Genomic DNA, 19,581 nt, shown 5'->3' with positions numbered 1-19,581 from the left:
GTGTGAAATTCTTACAGATTGCTTACTGTGTCTCAGCCACTGTTCTGAGCACTTTATATGTATTCATTTACTCATCCCTACAATCTTATGATATAGGTACTATCGTAATTCACAAGACAGGCAAGGAAGCAGAAGCACATGGGATCCAAGCAGGTGGCCCTAGAGGGCTTGCAGTTCATCGCCACTCTACACCGCCTCTGTTTAGATCAGTTAATAATTGACCAATGACAGGAAATCAAAAGGGAGGAGAATGGGCACCTGAGTAGAGAGAGATTTCCAACGGATAAAGAAAGATCTTGTGAAAAATTAGTAAAAGCTATCAACTAAATGTGTACACAGTGGTTAGGACCATAGGCTCTGGAGTCAGACTAGTTGAACTTCACTGCTCCTTAGCTCTGTGACCCTGGACAGATTACTCAACATCTCTGTTCCTCGGTGTCTTTATGTATACAGTGGAGATAATAGTATCAACCTATAGCACTGTTGTATGGGTTATGTAATTAAAATACCTATAACCTCACCTGACAAGTAGAATATACTCAGAAGTGTTAGTTTTTACTAAAACTAACATTTGAAAAAAAAATGAGCCTCTTTATGATTATGTTCTACAAATCAGATACCCTCTCCTGTCTCTATAGAAGGGATTAGCTAGAGGAGAGAGTGGCAGCCTCCAGCTACATTAGAGCCTTGTGGAAAACCTAGGGAACATTTCTGCGTGGGTCTAGGCAGAGGCAGATCAGCAAAAGGGAGAGAAGCTGAAGGTGCTGGGAAGGGCCAGGGAGGAGGGTGCAGGTGAGGTGTGAATGAAATGCTCGTGGATACGAAGAATCAATATCGTGAAAATGGCCATACTGCCCAAAGTAATTTATAGATTCAATGCCATCCCCATCAAGCTACCAATGACTTTCTTCACAGAATTGGAAAAAACTACTTTAAAGTTCATATGGAACCACAAAAGAGCCCACATTGCCAAGACAATCCTAAGCAAAAAGAACAAAGCTGGAGGCATCACACTACCTGACTTCAAAACTATACTACAAGCCTACAGTAACCAAAACAGCATGGTACTGGAAACAGGCAACCTACAGAATGGGAGAAAATTTTTGCAATCTACCCATGTGACAAAGGGCTAATATCCAGAATCTACAAAGAAATTAAACAAATTTACAAGAAAAAATCAAACAACCCCATCAAAAAGTGGGCAAAGGATGTGAACAGACACTTCCCAAAAGAAGACATTTTTGCAGCCAACAGACACATGAAAAAATGCTCATCATCACTGGTCATCAGAGAAATGCAAATCAAAACCACAATGAGATACCATCTCACACCAGTTAGAATGGTGACCATTAAAAAGTCAGGAAACAACAGATGCTGGAGAGGATGTGGAGAAATAGGAACACCTCATTACTGGGCATATACCCAAAGGATTATAAATCATGCTGCTGTAAAGACACATGCACACGTATGTTTATTGCAGCACTATTCACAATCACGAAAACTTGGAACCAACCCAAATGTCCATCAACGATAGACTGGATTAAGAAAACGTGGCACGTATACAACATGGAATACTATGCAGCCATAAAAAAGGATGAGTTCATGTCCTTTGCAGGGACATGGATGAAGCTGGAAACCATCACTCTGAGCAAACTATTACAAGGACAGAAAACCAAACACTGCATGTTCTCACTCATAGGTGGGAATTGAACAATGAGAAGAATTGGACATAGGGTGGGGAACATCACAAACAGGGGCCTGTCATGGGGTGGGGGGCAGGGGGAGGGATAGCATTAGGAGAAATACCTAATGTAAATGACAAGTTAATGGGTGCAGCAAACCAACATGGCACATGTGTACCTATGTATCAAACCTGCATGTTGTGCACATGTACCCTAGAACGTAAAGTATAATAATAATAATAATAAAAAAGAAAGCACATTTATTGCAGCTGCAGAGCTACACAAGAGCTCAGGGACAGATGCTGGCATCAGCTTCACTCCTGGGAGTTGCCCTTGTGCATCCTCTACATTGGCAGGAGGCTGGCATTGGGAAAACCAGCAACTGGATGACCGCTGTGTTTACTTTTTGCTATATTTTGAGCTCCAGTAAAGCAATTATATCTCCTACATTATCTTTATTAGTTAAAGAATCTGTAAGCCCTTTCCAAATTTAATGTAAGATAATGTTTGATAATAATGAGCTATGGTAATATATCATCTAATTTCAGTATTCTCCATTTCTGTAGAAAAGATTCTGTACTTAGGTCAGAAAATAATATATTTTTTTCATATCAGGTAAATTTTTACAGACTGCTGATCCTACTTGTAATATCTCAGGAAATGTTTCTTGCTCTTAGAAATCATTTACTTTCTCAGAAAGAGAACTACTCATAAAGAGCATTAAATTGTATCTTAAAATAACTTGTAACTTCAGGCACAAATAACCCACTAAAGACTATAATAGGTGTGCTGTAAGTAAAATGGTAAAATACCAGTTTATTCTTGTTTATTCTGCCAACTGCAGTGAAGATTGTATTTTACATGCCATAGAAAAATTGTGACAGAAAAATTAAAAGAATGTGCAAATGTCTCTCACTTTTGATTTTTCTTTAGTTTTGCTACTTGAGAAGATAGAGCATGATGACATCTGCAATAAAACATTGAAGATTACAGATTTTGGGTTGGCGAGGGAATGGCACAGGACGACCAAAATGAGCGCAGCAGGCACCTATGCCTGGATGGCCCCTGAAGTGATCAAGTCTTCCTTGTTTTCTAAGGGAAGTGACATCTGGAGGTGAGCTTTTCCTTTGCAAACATCTGCAGAAACTGCTTGCTATGCTTTATTTCAGTGAGTCCCAAAGTATTCAGTAATTCTCAGCATAAATAGTCTAGGCATTTTTGAATAAATTTTATGGTTTTGATCAAAATAATTGTAATGACAACAGAACAGATAATTTGATGTTTGTATTGTCATATGACTGCATTTCAGAGGAGAACTTTCTTGTTAAATCACAAGTTTAGTTAAAACTAGTTATAATTTGAATTAACACCAAATGCCCAAGATTTTGTAGGATGTGCCAGTAAATTAAAGTGAGTTTTCTGTGATGCAATCATGGCTCATTGTAGCCTCAACCTCCCAGGCTCAAGTGATCTTCCCGCCTCAGCTTCCTGCGTAGCTAGGACCACAGGTGTGCACTACCGTGCCTGGCTAATGTGTGTGTGTGTGTGTGTGTGTGTGTGTGTGTGTGTGTGTTATATTGTTATTTCTTATTGTTGGATTTTTTCTGAATATTTTCCATACATGGTTGCTTGAATCTGCGGATGTTGAGAGTTGACTGTATTATGAAAAAAACTGAGAAACTACCCATTCTTGGAGCTGCTTAGTTGTAGGGTCAAACATCCTTGCATATCTCCATTCATGTACAAAAGCACATTGTAGGACATCAGGATGGGCAAGAGCAGGGCAGGTCATCTCTTTGAATTATAGATACCATTGCTGGGAAGTCTCTTTTGATGATATTTCCATAAAAAAAGTTTCATTCAAAAAGCATGGCTTTACCTATGCAATGCTAGGGATTGGTGATTTGGTATTTCTTGATTTTCTTCTCCTTTCCCTTCCTTCTAACAGTTACTATACTACAGAGTAACTGTCTTATGCACTTAGATATTGTCATCTAATTTTTACAGCTCTTATTATCCTGGTTTGGCAGGTTAAGTAGCCGAGGCACAGGAAAGTTAAGAAATTTGCTTAGAGTTGTAAAACTAAGAAGCAGATTTTAGGTCCAGGACTGAGATCCGCGACTCCCGACACCACAGCCGTGAGTCATTACACTTCTTGAGTTCTCAGGAGAGGGCTTCATTATACTGTATTCTACCCAGTTTAAGAGAACAGAAAAATGTGTACTATACTTTAGAAGTAGTTCTATTGAAATAGTTACATTTTTTTTCACACTGGTTTTTCATGGGATAAGCCCTTCTCTCTCTGGAAAAATGATCCATCCTAGATTATCCATTTCCTGAAACTTCCAAGAAGCAAAGTTATATTGCTATTCTTTTAGTTTTGTTATTTTTTTAATAGGAATTTCTTTGAATTTAGATAATTTTAGTTATTCTATGTAAGATTTTTGTTTTTGTTTTTGTTGAATGATCTATGAGTTAAGTTTACTTATTTTTGAAATTATGAAGGTGTCTCCTGTAATGAACTATAATATAGATAATTTTTAAGAAAATTATCAAAAGGAAACACATAAGCTTTGGAAAATAGTGATTTTAACTTTAGCTAACAGTTATAGCATTGTATAATTTACAAGTAGTGCATTATATATATTATATTATATATTTCCTTTTTGAAATAAAACAATATTTTGAGATGGTAGAGCGGATCTCACTATTATTTGATAGAAGAGTTCACTGAAGATCAGTTTTAAGGGCCTTGTGAGTGGAGAAATAGCTAGTGAGTAGTAATACCAGCACTTTCGGAGGCCGAGGCGGGTGGATCACAAGGTCAGGAGTTCGAGACCAGCCTGGCCAATATGGTGAAATCCCATCTCTAATAAAAATACAAAAATTAGTTGGGCATGGTGGTGGACGCCTGTAGTCCCAGCTACTTGGGATGCTGTGGCAGGAGAATCACTTGAACCTGGGAGGTGGCGGAGGTTACAGTGAGCTGAGATTGTGCTACTGCACTGCAGCCTGGGCGACAGAGTGAGACTCCATCTAAAAAAAAAAAAAAAAAAGGTTATATGTAACCAACACATATGAAATAATTCAGTGGCCTCTAAATTTCACATTTTTAAAAAAGTTAAAGCTAACAAGGTTTTAAAAGATTAGGAAAGTGAATAGAGCTTCACTAGTTCTATTAGCAGAATTTAAAAGGAAACCAAATATGACTGTTCCTTTTAATTAATTTTTATTTTATTTATTGGGTGAACAGGGTCTTGCTCTGCTGCCCATGCTAGAGTGCAGCGGTGCCATCACAGTTCACTGCAGCCTCATCTACCTGGGCCTAAATGATTTTCCCACCTCAGTCTTCTGAGTAGCTGGGACTATAAGCACCTGCCACTATGCCCAGCTAATTTTTGTATTTTTTTAGAGATGAGTTTTGCCATGTTGCCCCGGCTGGTCTTGAACTCCTGGGCTCAAGCATTCTGCCTGCCTCACCCTCCCCAAATGCTAGAATTACAGGTGTGAACTGCCATGCCCAGCTATTTTTATTTTTCAAATGACATAATCATACATATTCATGGGGTACATAGTGATGTTCCAATACATACAATGTATGGTGATCAGATCAAGGTAATTAGCATATCCTTCATCTCAAACATTTATCATTTGTTTGTGTTAGGAACATCCTCTTTTCTAGCTATCTGAAACTATATATTATTGCTAACTGTAGCCATTCTACAGTGCGTTAAAACAGGGGTACTTAGGTACTTATTCCTATTATCTGGCTGTAATTTTGTGTCTTTTCTTTTACTTTTTTTTTTTTTTTTTTTTTGAGTCTTGCTCTATCACCCAGGCTGGAGTGCAATGGCATGATCTCAGCTCACTGCAACCACTGCCTCTGAGGTTCAAGCGATTCTCCTGCCTCAGCCTCCTGAGTCGTTGGGACTACAGGCGCGCACGCCACCACACCTGGCTCATTTTTGTATTTTTAGTAGAAACAGGGTTTCACCATGCTGGCCAAGCTGGTCTTGTACTCCTGACCTATGGTGATTCACCTGCCTTGGCCTCCCAAAGTGCTGGGATTACAGGTGTGAGCCACTGTGCCCGGCAATTTTGTGTCTTTTGACAAGACAGTGTTACTTATATGGTTATGTGTTTCAATTTGAAGTCAAGGGCATCATATGGAGTGACTCTCATTCTTTAAATTTACTTAACAAAAGATATCTGTGTGTACTTTATGTTTTGAGGAAGAATAAGGGAAAATCAAGGTACTGACTTGGATAGCAGAAGAGAATAAATATATACAATGCAGAAGGCTCATGCCTATGTCCCTGTGTACTAAATTGAATTTGGGGTATCTCAGTCTGTGGTATGGAAGTGTAGTGAAATTCAACCCTTCATGGTAAACATTCATTTAGAAATCCTCTTCTGTGCCTTTGCTTGTTCTTGTTTGTGGCTGCATCTGCATCCCATGTGATGATGCTTTGGAGAACTCAGGGACTGTAGTTGTGCCTTGCTTTTTATTTCCATTTCACCCTGGCTTCCTCTATTACAAAAAAGAGACGTATGTCCTGCCAGCAGGTGCAAGGCGGCCCACACTGATGTCTTTCTGTTCTTCACTGTTCAGCAATATGATAGAAACATTAGTAACACACCTAAATATAAAGAGAGAGGCAGGAAGATAAATAGTTTCAAAAAACTATTTAAAAATAGTTAATCAACATGATTCCGTGTCAGCCCTGTGACATGCACCATGAGATCTCTGTGGGGCTGTGCTCTTCGGTGTCCTAATAATCCTCAAGAGGTTTTATTTAAGTGTGGAAAAAATGAGATAGAAAGAGAAACAGCAAAATAGCCACCTTACTCCTAAAGTGTGACCTGGTTCTGGACCCTGTTTAATTCAATTGTGTACTACTGTTACGCTTTTCTATTCATTAAGTAGTTTAAATTCCTAGAATGAATGCATACTTGATTTCTGGGATGGAATGTATTTGCATGTGTTTGAATTGTTGACGGGAAGAATCCACCTCCCACTTTGGGATGTCAGCCACTTAGAGGCTTTTCTGGAAAAGAGTGTCCTATTAGGAGTGGATGAAGGTACCGAAGTGTTTATCTCACTAAGTGTGTCATAAGGAAAAGACACCATCTAGCCCATTGAACATATGAAATTCTTGCTTTCTAGCTATGGAGTGCTGCTGTGGGAACTGCTCACGGGAGAAGTGCCCTATCGGGGCATTGATGGCCTCGCGGTGGCTTATGGGGTAGCAGTCAATAAACTCACTTTGCCCATTCCATCCACCTGCCCTGAGCCATTTGCCAAGCTCATGAAAGGTATTTTCTGTGTGTGTGTCTTTGTGGGGGCAAGAATTTCTCATTGGAATATCTTTAAAAAAAAAAAAAAAAAAAAAAAACAAGGCTGGGCGCAGTGGCTCATGCTTGTAATCCCAGCACTTTGGGAGGCCGAGGCGGGCGGATCACGAGGTCAGAAGATGGAGACCATCCTGGCTAACACGGTGAAACACCGTCTCTGCTAAAAATACAAAAAAAAAAAAAAAATTAGCCCAGTGTGGTGGTGGGCGCCTGTAGTCCCAGCTACTCCGGATGCTGAGGCAGGAGAATGGCCTGAACCCGGGAGGTGGAGCTTGCAGTGAGCCGAGATCGCGCCACTGCACCCCAGCCTGGGCGACAGAGAGAGACTCCTTCTAAAAAATAAATAAATAAATAAATAAATAAAATAATAAATAATAAAAATAAAAGTAAAAAAAGCAATTTCTGTGACTCTAATTTTCGAAGTAGAGGCCTGGCACAGTGGCTTATGCCTGTAATCCCAGCACTGTGGGAGGCCGAGGTGGGCGGATCACCTGAGGTCAGGAGTTCGAGACCAGCCTGGCCAACATGGCGAAACCCCGTCTCTATTAAAAATACAAAAATTAGCCAGGCATGGTGGCGTACACCTGTAATCCCAGCTACTTGGGACGCTGAGGCAGGAGAATCGCTTGAACCTGGGAGGTGGAGGTTGCTGTGAGCCGAGATCATGCCACTGCGCTCCAGCCTGAGTGACAAGAGTGATGAAATTCTGTCCAAAAAAAAAAAGAATTAGAAACCTAGTCTTTGATCTAGAATGTCTGGTAAAGTTTTAATGAACTAAGTAGCTTAAATACAATCCAGTTTTATCAGTGACTTATTTAATGTATAAAACTCAAGTGAATAGTAAAAATGTTTTCACTAAGTACATGAGTAGAGTTCAAATACAGTATTGAATTGGCCCCAAATCTCCTATTTTAAATTTGACTTAGTGAACAGAAATGCCTTATGGTCTTAACAGGTATGATTTTGCCAGGACCATGTCTATTTGATCCTTATCTTTTAGAAATTGTTAACTAACTCTTTTTGTAAGCCTCAAGTTACCTTCCTTCATTGTTAGGCTATTTTTTAGAACTTCTCATATGGATATAACATTTTAGAGACTTTGAGTTACATGACTCCATATCAGTAAATCATCTGGTTGTGGTGGCTTAACCCCCGAAACATGGTATCCGTAGTAAAGCATGGGAAGCACACATCCATTTATTAAATGTGGTATCATATAGACAGCAACAGCCTCCTCTAATAGTCATTATTCTGCATGCCTGTGACATGAACACTGTGTAAAATAAACTATTCAAACTATTACCAATGGATTCTTAATATCTCCAGGAGCAGGTACTATAAATGAAGGCTTCCAGTTTGGAATGACAAATTGTTAAGTTGAAATACACTTCCATGTAAAACATTTCTTAGCAACTCTGATGTCTTGGGGATAATCTGAACTGTGTTGAGAGATGGAATTAATGTGATTCTTGTTTATTTTAGAATGCTGGGAACAAGACCCTCATATTCGTCCGTCATTTGCCTTAATTCTTGAACAGCTGACTGCTATTGAAGGGGCAGTGATGACTGAAATGCCTCAAGAATCTTTTCATTCCATGCAAGATGACTGGAAACTAGAAATTCAGCAAATGTTTGATGAGTTGAGAACAAAGGAAAAGGTGAGAGAAATTTTTAAATAGCATAATGTACTCAAATTTATGAAAATTGTGGAAAATATGAGGCGAGAAGCACTGTTAGCATTATCTAAAATATTTTTAGATATCAATATTTGTTGATTCTCACTTTCAGGTTAAAAATAAAACAAAAACAAAACAGAAGTGTACTCAATATGTATAATTGGGGAAAATACCCTTTTATTAGAGGAATTTTCAAAGTAAAAAAGAGAGAGAGAGCGAATAGCATAAGAGACACTTTGTAGGCATTAATCAACTTCATTTTTTGTCATTATTTTATCATTTTATTTGTCTCCCTTCCCCATTATCTCTTGGCATGCTGGCATAGAAATTAATAACAGGTGTGTCATAGGCATTCCCTGAAATGCAGAATATTTTCTTAAAAATGTGATTTCAGAACCCGTCTGTGGGAGATTGTTTTGAGTTTCAGTGTTAGGCTGTCTTTCTTACTACAGGCTAGAATAGTGCCACAGTCCTAGGACTCGGAGATGGATATGGCGTTTGTACCCTTGAATGATCCTTTGAATGCCAGGCTAGTGATTTGGACCTTGTTGACAAGTTTTCAAAAGGGGCTCCATGTAATCTCTTGAAGCCAGACATTGAAGTAGAAGCTCCTCCCACTTCCCCGTGCCTTCTCTCCTTCTTTCCCTTATTTGTGATAATGGGATCACTGTTCTCCCAGGTACCCAGTCTCAAGGGTCTTTTTACAATGTTCCCGTGGTTTTCTGTGTGACAAAGACCCTCAGGGGCAATTTTCTGCCCTAATCCCTGCCAACCCCACTCATCACCAGCATGGCTGCTGGAGCATCCTTACTGGGCACTCCCTGTCCAGCCTTGCTTCCCTCATCTGCCCCCTTCTCCTTCTAAAATGCAAATCTGATCAGCCTTGCTTCCATTGCCCACTTTTTTTTGCCACGTTCACTCCCTTCCTCCTTACATATTTTGCCTTAAATTTCCACTGCCTCTGTCCCCAGCCGTACTGAATTTCTTCCAGTCCCCATGATGTCTTGCTCCTGGCCTGTAACCTTGGCACATGTTCTTTCCTCTGCTGAAGATCCTGTTTCCTCCCTAGCTTCTGTGCCCACTTCATGAGTGGTGGCCCCTCCGTTCTCAGTCCCTGATAGCTCCCTCCCCTACTCTACTCCACCGGGTAAACTGTGGGTGATCGGAGTGTCTTGTGCTTCGCTTATCATGGCATAAGTCATACTGTATTAATACTTGCTGATGTAATTGTTCTTGGTCTGTCCTTTCTGCTAGATAATAAGATAATAAATTCATGAACTATGCTTTTACATTCTTGTTCATTTGCATACACAGCATTGAACACAGGACTCAGCACATGGCAGGTATTAAATGAACCTAAGTACAACTTGTTAATATACTCCTGATATCTAATTTAATCATTGAGATAGTGGCAATTATTACTGTTTTAATGAGCAATTATTATTATTGTCGTCATTGTTGTTGAAAGCAAGCAATGAATTTTAAAGTGTATACATATTCCTGTTATGAATCTTATGCCGTAATAGAGGCATGTGACTCAGCTGTTCCACTTCCGCTTATAGATTCTTCAGAAACTCACACATGTGCACAAGGAAACATGCTTAAAGTTGTTCACTTAGGCATCATTTGTAATACTGCAAAGCTTAAAACAACCCAGATATCCATTAACAGGGGAATAGACGCCTAAACTATTGTATTCTTATGCAATGGGAAAATGTATAGTTCAGTAAGTCCTCACTCAATGTTGTGGATAGGCTCTAGGAAACTGTGACTATAAATGAAATGATGTATAATGAAACTAATTTTACCATAGGCTGATTGATAGAAAAGAGTTAAGTTCCCACGGCGTATTTCTGGTCGCAAACACATCTCCAAACTTCGAATTAAAGAACAAAGCCCTTCTAGTATTAAACATTGAAACAAATGTGAGCTATACATAACATTTCAGAAAGACTAATGGCCAGGTGTGGTGGCTCACGCCTGTAATCCCAGTGCCTTGGGAAGTCGAGGTGGGTGGATCACCTGAGGTCAGGAGTTTGAGACCGGCCTTCTTCTAATTAACTTCTTTTAAAGTCATTTTTTAAGTAGACATACAGATAATTCACTCTGTCCCTGAGATTTTTCAGTATTTGGTTACACTGAAAAATGCACAACAGGTAAATGCAACCCAAGACCATGACACCACTAATGAGTACTTGGAGTTCATCAAGGAGAAACAGCAATCCCATCCGCCCTGTTCTGCTCAGACTGACAGAGTGACGTCTGACTGCGAGCATCATGTCTTAAGGAGCCTCCTGGCGTGGCACGGGAGAGGATGGGGAAGCCTGGGAGTCTAAGCCCAGGAAGGACATGCAGCACACAAGGGGGTGGGGACCGCTGGGGCTGCCCATGCGTGGGGAGGACTTTCAAGTAGGGAAAGAAGACACCAGTTGCATGTTATTCCAGAGGGGCTCAGTAGGATTCTGGGTGAATGCTGCAGGGATGGCAAGCTGGTCTCCAAGTCAACGACTTGCTAGCCCTTGGAGCTGGCTGGTGGAGAAATAGACTGCTTGGATGACCGCCTGTTTCCCTTCTCCAGGACGGGACTGAATGGGAAGTCTCTATGGGATTCCGAAAAATATGATAGGCCTCCCCCACCCCCTGCCAGCCACCACCAACCCTTTTGAAAAATATTAAGTCTTTTGCGAATGCCAGAATAGCAGCCTAGTGTAGTGGTAAAGACCAGGAACTCTGAGCCAGACAGCCCTGTTGGCATTCGGGCTCTTGTGCCTGATGGTTTTGAGGCCTCTGACTTTGTTACTCTGTGCCTCCTCATCACTGGAGCCATCACTGCAACGCTGTGTCCTTCAGGGCTGGGGCGGGGCTTAAGTGAGTCCTGTATGCAAAACCGCCAGAGCCCTGCCTCTTAGTAAGTGCTAAATAAGGATCAGTCTCAGAAAACAAAAAAGAAAGTGGTGACATTTCACAGAAGCTGAGTTTGCTTAGCCCAGGCGTTCTTGGAAAACTGGCTGGAACACCACTGACTGGAATAGGTTTGACATCCTGCAGTTCTTTGAAATATTACTACCAATGATATCATTGACATGTTTCTTGGAAACTTTTATGTACTTTGTTGACTTAAAATGATACAGGAAAGACTCTTTTTTTTTTTTTTTTAAGACGTCCCCAAATTGTTTTCAGGAATTCTAAAATTAGGTGTTTAATTACAAAAATGAAAAAGATTTTGAAGAGCAGGAGAAGACTTTGAGAAAGAAATAAAGCTTCAAATCCTAGAATCTAAAATTTGGAAGTGACATTACTCACAATTAGTTACTGGCTAGGTGTGATGGCTTGCAGCTGCAGTCCCAGCACTTTGTTTAGGGCCGAGGTGAGAGGACTGCTTGAACCTGGTAAGTTGAGGCTGCAGTGAGCTATGACTACACTGCTGCACTCCAGCCTGGGTGACAGAGCAAGACCCTGTCTCAAAAAAAAAAAAAAATTATTATTATTGTTATTATCTGGAGACAGAGTCTCACTCTGTCACCCAGGCTGCAGTGCAGTGGTGCGGTCTTGGTTCACTGCAACCTCCACCTCCCGAGTTCAAGTGATTCTCCTGCCTCAGCCTCCCGAGTAGCTGGGATTACAGGCACCCACCACCACAACCAGTTTTTTTTTTTTTTTTTTTTTTTTTGTATTTTTAGTAGAGAAGGGGTTTCACCATGTTGGCCAGGCTGGTCTCAAACTCCAGATCTCAGGTGATCCTCCCGCATTGGCCTCCCAAAGTGCTGGGATTACAGGCATGAGCCACCAGGCCCGGCCTTATTTTAACCTATTTTAATTATTGACAACTGTTTATAAAACTGGAAGATACAGGCATCTTCAGTGAGTTCTTAATTATATGTTGTATTAAAATAAAAGCATGCTTCCAGGGTGGATGTCAGCTCTTTCTCTACTTTGGGATTTATAGTAATTTATTTTTTGGTTGATTTTTGAGCTATCATGTAGTGGTGTCTGTTTTTACTTTGTATTTTATCTTTGTGCATTGCTCCTTGAAATACAGCATTTATGGTATCCTGTAAGCCTTTGGATTTACAATTAAAGAATATATAATACTTTTTTTTTGGCTTAAAAGTTTCCAGCTGCATCTTTTTTGAAGAAGTAAAAAGCATAGTGTACGTGCCCTATCTGCCTTTCTTGTCCGCGGATTGCTTAAGGTAGGAGGCATGAGACTTGGAATTAATGGTCAGTAACTTGACTGTGGTCTGTGTTATTCAGTAAGCCGTAGCCTCCATAGATACTGGGCCCTCCCTAAACTCCTGGCTCCTTATCTCTGTGTGTCTGTATTTGTGCATTTTGTGCATGCACCTGTCTGTGACCCCCCCACACGGAGGCATGCCACCGTTAATGATTAACAGCCACTGCCAGGGACCTGGATTTGCCATTACCAGAGTGGCCTGTGCCAAGCAATTCAACAAATATTACTGCTAGTAATCTCATCAACCGAAAGAATGTTTCTGTGCTTCATACTTTCGAAGTAGTCAAAGGGTTCTCATACCCCAGTTTTAAAATTTACTTTTGAATGTGTTAAAATGTATTCAGAAGGAAGAGTACTTTTGCTGCTTTCTCTTCAATCTTATTTTTTTGTCTTCTGAAGTCTTAGGCAAGTGATTTCTTGTTTATTATTTACAAAGTTGTTCACAGGGATTCATGATTTCACTTGGTACCTGGAATTAAAATTGGTTTTTTATTCAATTACTATCGTAGCAACACACAACCTAATTGGATTTGCTGTTCTGATTGCTTTCTCATGCCATCTCATTTAACAATAGCTAATTGGAATGGTATCAACACCAGTGAAAAGTAATATCTTAACAAAAAGTTTTAATGAGTTAGAAATTGAAAAGTGACTGGAAATTGTCCTCTGCCTCCAAATACACTACAGTAAAATGTCCAATTTGGACAAACTAGTTGAACAGAAGTCACTAGTTAAAAAATGGATTGCAGATTTTTTAACATGTAACATTTTCCCCTTTTTTTCAAGTAGTAAATAATAATTTATATCTGACACAGTGTAATGAAGAAGTACTCATCTGCTGTATAAATAAAAACCAACTGATATATATTAGCTGAAGTGATTTAAACACCATGTGGTCTAAAATAAATCATTTATCCTGCAGTTTTGCTTGCGAAATTTGTTTGAAAAAATAAATTTAAAGAAAGTTTCAGGACTGAATTTCAGTCCACTTTGGTAGAATTACCCCAAATTCATAATCAGTTTGATCTGAATAAATACATTTCTTTATTATTAGCTCTCCCTAGTCTCTTCGTGATATTGTCTCATTTATTTGTGGGAGGATGGTCTTCCATGTTTATTTTCTTTATGATAATTGTACTGATAGGCTCAGATTACTCCTTGAGTCCGTCTGTAAAAAGTCCAAATCATTAGTAGATTTGAGTTGCATTCTAGTCCCTTGGTTTGGGTCTAGTTTCTTCCAGGAGCCCCAATCTTACTGTGTTTTTCATGAATCAGCATTGTTGAGGTGGGCCTATTTAAAGTGTGGCCTGTTTATGTAAAGTACGAAATGTTTGCACAGTACTCATAGCTCTTAAAGCTCACAGCCCAAAGCTCCACCTGAGAAGGCCTCTGCAGTTTCTAACAAAGATTATGGTATTAGGGTATTCTCAGATTAAATTTGTCTGGAGCAGTGGAAATAAAAGCTTGCAGATGCTTTGATTTTTATGTGAGTGCTTGATTTCTTAGAGTAATTTAGAATAGAAAGTAGGTCAGCACTACAAAGAATATTTATGTCTCTGGTAAAGAACAGAACACTTCATAGAAATGAAATCAACATGGAGATATGATTTTAAAACTTTGTAGAGTTCTCAGTTTTACTGTGTAATAAGTTTTCCTAATAGGAATAAAAGTATTTTTAGTTCTTCGATTTTCTCTTTCTCAGAAGTTCAGTACTTCAAAAACCAAAACCAAGAGGAGGTCTAACTTTAATCGGTATCATAAGAGAGGAACTTTTATTAGCTAACTCCTGAGATCTGTAATAAAGTGATAATTTCCATGTATCAGTGGGATCTGAAAAGTTCTTTGTATACGGAATATATTTTCCTTTGGCTTGCAATTTTAGAGGTAGCTTCATTTTCATTTCCAACAGGCCTTCAACAGACTCCTAACACCTTAGCTTGAATTCTCCACCAAGATGTTTTATTCCCTAAGCAAAGTTGTAAATACCCTAAGGAAGTTCTAAGTTGTCTGAACTGCAGTCTTGTGTAACTAAAATAATTATGCTTTAGTTAATTGAGCTTGAACTTTTGGCTTTATTTTGAAATGGGTCATTCACATCTGCACTTTGTTGCCCTTTGTTAATGTCTATTTTGTGGATCAGGTGAGAGATGGAGAGGGAGAAATGTTAAAAACCAAGTGTAGAACATTTATGATGCCTCTTTTAGGATCATAAAACTAACAGAGGAGGATGGCGTTTGCGCAGAGGCTTGGGCTTTCATTTAAGTGAATAATCCGCTGAAAAGGTTTCAGCTGGGATTGTCCTGACTGCAAAGACCTTCCTGCCATGAGGACCTGAGTGACAAGGGCTTGAGCAGACGAAGAGGGAATTTCAGCTTCTCCTTGTGCACAGGGGTGCCCGTGGCCGAGGGGTTGCCGGTGTAGTGTCATAGACGGAATTCCATTCTTCCTACTGGGAATGAGTCCGATGGGTGTGAATCTTTGTCGCAGGAGCTGCGATCCCGGGAAGAGGAGCTGACTCGGGCGGCTCTGCAGCAGAAGTCTCAGGAGGAGCTGCTAAAGCGGCGTGAGCAGCAGCTGGCAGAGCGCGAGATCGACGTGCTGGAGCGGGAACTTAACATTCTGATATTCCAGCTGAACCAGGAGAAGCCCAAAGTGAAGAAGAGGAAGGGGAAGTTTAAGAGAAGTCGTTTAAAGCTCAAAGATGGACATCGAATCAGTTTGCCTTCAGGTATGATCCTGTTTTCATGTTTTTGAAAGATTTTTGTGTGTCCTTTTTTCTTTCTTTTTTTTTTTTAAGTTATACTTTAAGTTCTAGGGTACATGTGCACAACGTGCAGGTTTGTTACGTATGTATACATGTGCCCTGTTGGTGTGCTGCACCTATTAACTCGTCATTTACATTAGGTATTTCTCCTAATGCTATCCCTCCCCCTTCCCCCCACCCCACAGCAGGCCCTGGTGCGTGATGTTCCCCACCCTGTGTCTGAGTGTTCTCACTGTTCAATTCCCACCTATGAGTGAGAACATGCGGTGTTTGGTTTTCTGTCCTTTGGCGATAGTTTGCTCAGAATGATGGTTTGTTAATCAGTTTTCTTTGTTTATCAGAACCAGGAAAGAGATGGGGAAGTAACTTTGTAAAACAGTGAATGAATGAGTATCTTCAGTTGTGGGCTTAGATTCATGGTTCTAATGTAATGGCCTAATGACAGTCCATGTAGAAAACAACGTTAAGAGCACATCGTAGTCACAGCACACAAGGATCTAACTCTCAGCGTACTTTATTGATGGATTAACTGATTGACTCCTTTTGAAATTGAGGCAGAGTCATATTTTAGCTGAGCGTCCTGAACCAACATCACGTGGCATTGTGAAGATCCAAAACAACAAAACTGTTAATATTTCATCGTTAAGTTCATTGCTTCCACAAGGATCTATGATGTCATCCGCTATCTGGGACACTGATATTGTTATCAGCACTTTCAATAAAATGTATCAAGTCCCCTGAGATACTTTCCCATGAAGGTTTAAAATCCGTCAGGCACAAAAATCACCCAGTAAATCTAGGGAAGCTTTTTAAAACATTGTGATAACAACATACAAGGATGACTAAATCATTTTAGTAATGTGTTAGGAGAAACTAAAGGGAATAGAAAATCAATCAATATGTCGATCAATACATATAGATATTGACTGATAATCAAAATATATCAATCAATAATAGCAGACATATATTGATTCACTAAATTAAGTTCTTTAATATTATGTAGCCTACTTGTTGTAAGGAAAAAACAAATACCTCCACGGTATTTAGTGATTCTTTCTAGTGCCAGAGCGGGATGATGACCGAGCAATGCAGATTTCACTTTTATAGAATCTGTATGAAATATCTCTATGTCAATGTCTATACCTGTCTATGGGTATATGTATTATGTATTAGAGTGCTCGGATGGATTCTAGTGTTTTCCTCAGATGTTTGTTAATGGCATGGTAATTTGATTTAAAGTACAACAGTGACAGTTTTCTGTCGAGTGTGTATAAATTGTCTTATAAAATATATATTATGAAACACTGGAAACCTTGCAGCATCCTGTGACTCATTTAGGTTATTGCAGGTGTCCTCAGTTGATCAGAAAATTGCTAGTATGATGGCTGGGTGCAGTGGCTCATGCCTGTAATCCAGGGACTTTGGGGGGGCCGAGGTGGGTGGATCACCTGAGGTCAGGAGTTGGAGACTAGCCTGACCAACATGGTGAAACCCCCTCCATTTCTACTAAAAATACAAAAATTAGTCGGACATGGTGGTGGGTGCCTGTAGTCCCAGCTACTCGGGAGGCTGAGGTGGGAGAATCGCTTGAACCTGGGAGATGGAAGTTGCAGTGAGCTGAGATCACGCCATTGCACTCCAGCCTGGGTGACGAGAGCGAAACTCTGTCTCAAAAAAAAAAAAAAAAAAGAAAGAAAGAAGGCTGGGCGTAGTGGCTCACACCTGTAATCCTAACACTTTGGGAGGCCTAAAGAGGCGGGTTGCCTGAGCTCTGGAGTTCGAAACCAAACTGGGCAACATGGTAAAACCCTGTCTCTACTAAAATACAAAAAAAAAAAAAAAAGTTAGCTGGGTGTGGGGGCGGGTGCCTGTAATCCCAGCGACTTGGGAGGTGAGGCAGGGGAATCTCCTGAACCCGAGAGCTGGAAGTTGCGGGAAGCCAAAATTGTGCCATTGCACTCCAGTCTGGGCAACAGAGTGAGACTCTGTCTCAAAAAAAAAAAAAAAAAGAAAAAAGGAAAGAAAGAAAATTGCTAGTATGAGGTGGTCATGATGAGAATCCAGTATATGTTATTGATTATTTGGTTTGATGAGGTGAGAATAGACTGTGGATCCTTATCACTTTTACCTTCAACCTCTTTGGGGTTGGGGGTCGGGGAAGGTCCTTTTTCAGGCTGTCTTCTGATGTTTTCTCTTAGCTGGAGGGTTGCTGGCAGGGTCACTGACTGGTCTGTCTTATGTGTCAGTCAGCCATAATTAGAGAACAGACTATTTATTTATGATGAGGCTTCCGCCTTCACACATAGATGAAAGAAAAATCCATAGGTGCGCTAGATGTGAGTTTTCTTCTCCATTTTTCAGCTATGTCAGTTTTCTTCTAGCTGTGATTTGATTATGTTATCAAAATTAATATTTATTGTTTCCCTTGGGAAACTTTGGGGGAGGTGGAAAGGATTAAGAATCTGGTGGAAAGGGAAGTAAATTTGGAAGAAAAAATGAAAATCATTCCAGTGATTCTTTACTCTTCAGTGGTAAAATGATTAAATCAAAATCTTAGCATTTCTGAGGTCAGATTTTCACTCTTGCTTTTCTTCTCAAATGTTCCTTGGCAAATACCCTGGGATTATTCAAAGCAGACTGAATATTATATGACTATTTTTACTAGATTTTTAAAAAATCTAGTAAAATCTAGCTTTTCTTTTTCTGAGAAGAGAGGGGAAACTTTAGTTACACATTTATTTACTTTTTGGCATTTAATGAAAGATTCCCAGTTAAAACATAACCAAGAAATCTGCTATAATTCTGACCCAACACAAAGGAATGAAATTTGGTTTCTGGAATTTTTAGCATGACAGTTACCTCTTCTGCCCACAAGATGGCACTACATTTCATCTTAATAATAATACTGGTACCAATATGGAAACTTTCCTTAGAATGCTCCAACCCTAAACACACACACATGCACACATATTTACCTGTACAATATCCTAGAATGGGACAGATATCAAAAAAGGGAAATGATAACTATAAAAATAATTATTTTTTTTCTTGAAGAATTCCCCTTAGTATAGAAGAGAAAGCAAACATATGTAACTTAAAATCAACGGAGTTAGTTGCATTCAATATTATCTGCTAGAAAATTCTTTAAGTTAGTATTGTTTAATAGGGCAAACAATTCAGGACATGGGCCTAGGCAAAAATTTTATGACTAAGACTTCAAAAGCTCAGGCAACAAAAAACAAAAATAGACAATTGGGACTATATTAAACCCAAAAGCTTCTGCACAGCAAAGGAGACAATCAACAGAGTGAAGAGACAACCTGTAGAATGGGAGAAGATATTAGCAAATTATTCATCTGACAAGGGACTAGCGCAGAATATACAAAGAACTTGAATAACTCAATGGCAAAACCACAAATAATTTGATTTAAAATTGGGCAAAGGAACTGAATAGACATTTCTCAAAAGAAGACATAAAAATGGCCAGCAAGCATATGAAAAAATGCTTAGCATCACTAATCTTCAGGGAAATGCTAATGAAAATCACAATGAGCTATTTCACCTTAGTTAGAATGACTATTATCAAAAAGATGAAAAATAGTTAATTGTTCATGAGGATGTGGAGAAAAGGGAACTCCTATACACATTCTCTTGTAATTTTTTCCTTGAGAGTTATCACTCATCATTTTAAATCTTATGGCTATTTATAGCTATTGGAAGTGTAAATTAGTACAGCCATTGTGGAAAACAGCATGGAGGTCTCAAAAAAACCCTAAAAATAGAACTACTGTGTGATTCAGGAATGCCACTACCAGGTATTTCCTCAAAGGAGAGGAAATCTGTATATCAAAGGAATATCTGCAATCCCAT

The 19,581-nt window shown here is 39.5% G+C and overlaps 1 protein-coding gene across 2 annotated transcripts in view; it reads left to right on the top strand.

The window, feature by feature from the left end:
* MAP3K21 (mitogen-activated protein kinase kinase kinase 21) overlaps positions 1-19,581 on the top strand; it is a 54,580-nt gene that overhangs the window by 15,843 nt on the left and 19,156 nt on the right. For both annotated transcript variants that reach the window (XM_005539759.5, XM_015440272.4), the window contains exons 2-5: positions 2,616-2,796; positions 6,850-6,998; positions 8,520-8,695; positions 15,435-15,675. In XM_005539759.5, coding sequence (XP_005539816.3) covers positions 2,616-2,796; positions 6,850-6,998; positions 8,520-8,695; positions 15,435-15,675 — 747 coding nt within the window. The remainder of the gene's footprint in view (positions 1-2,615; positions 2,797-6,849; positions 6,999-8,519; positions 8,696-15,434; positions 15,676-19,581) is intronic.

Source organism: Macaca fascicularis, chromosome 1, assembly GCF_037993035.2.
Source record: "Macaca fascicularis isolate 582-1 chromosome 1, T2T-MFA8v1.1".
Lineage (NCBI taxonomy): Eukaryota > Metazoa > Chordata > Mammalia > Primates > Cercopithecidae > Macaca > Macaca fascicularis.
This window is presented reverse-complemented; position numbering and strand designations above follow the sequence as displayed.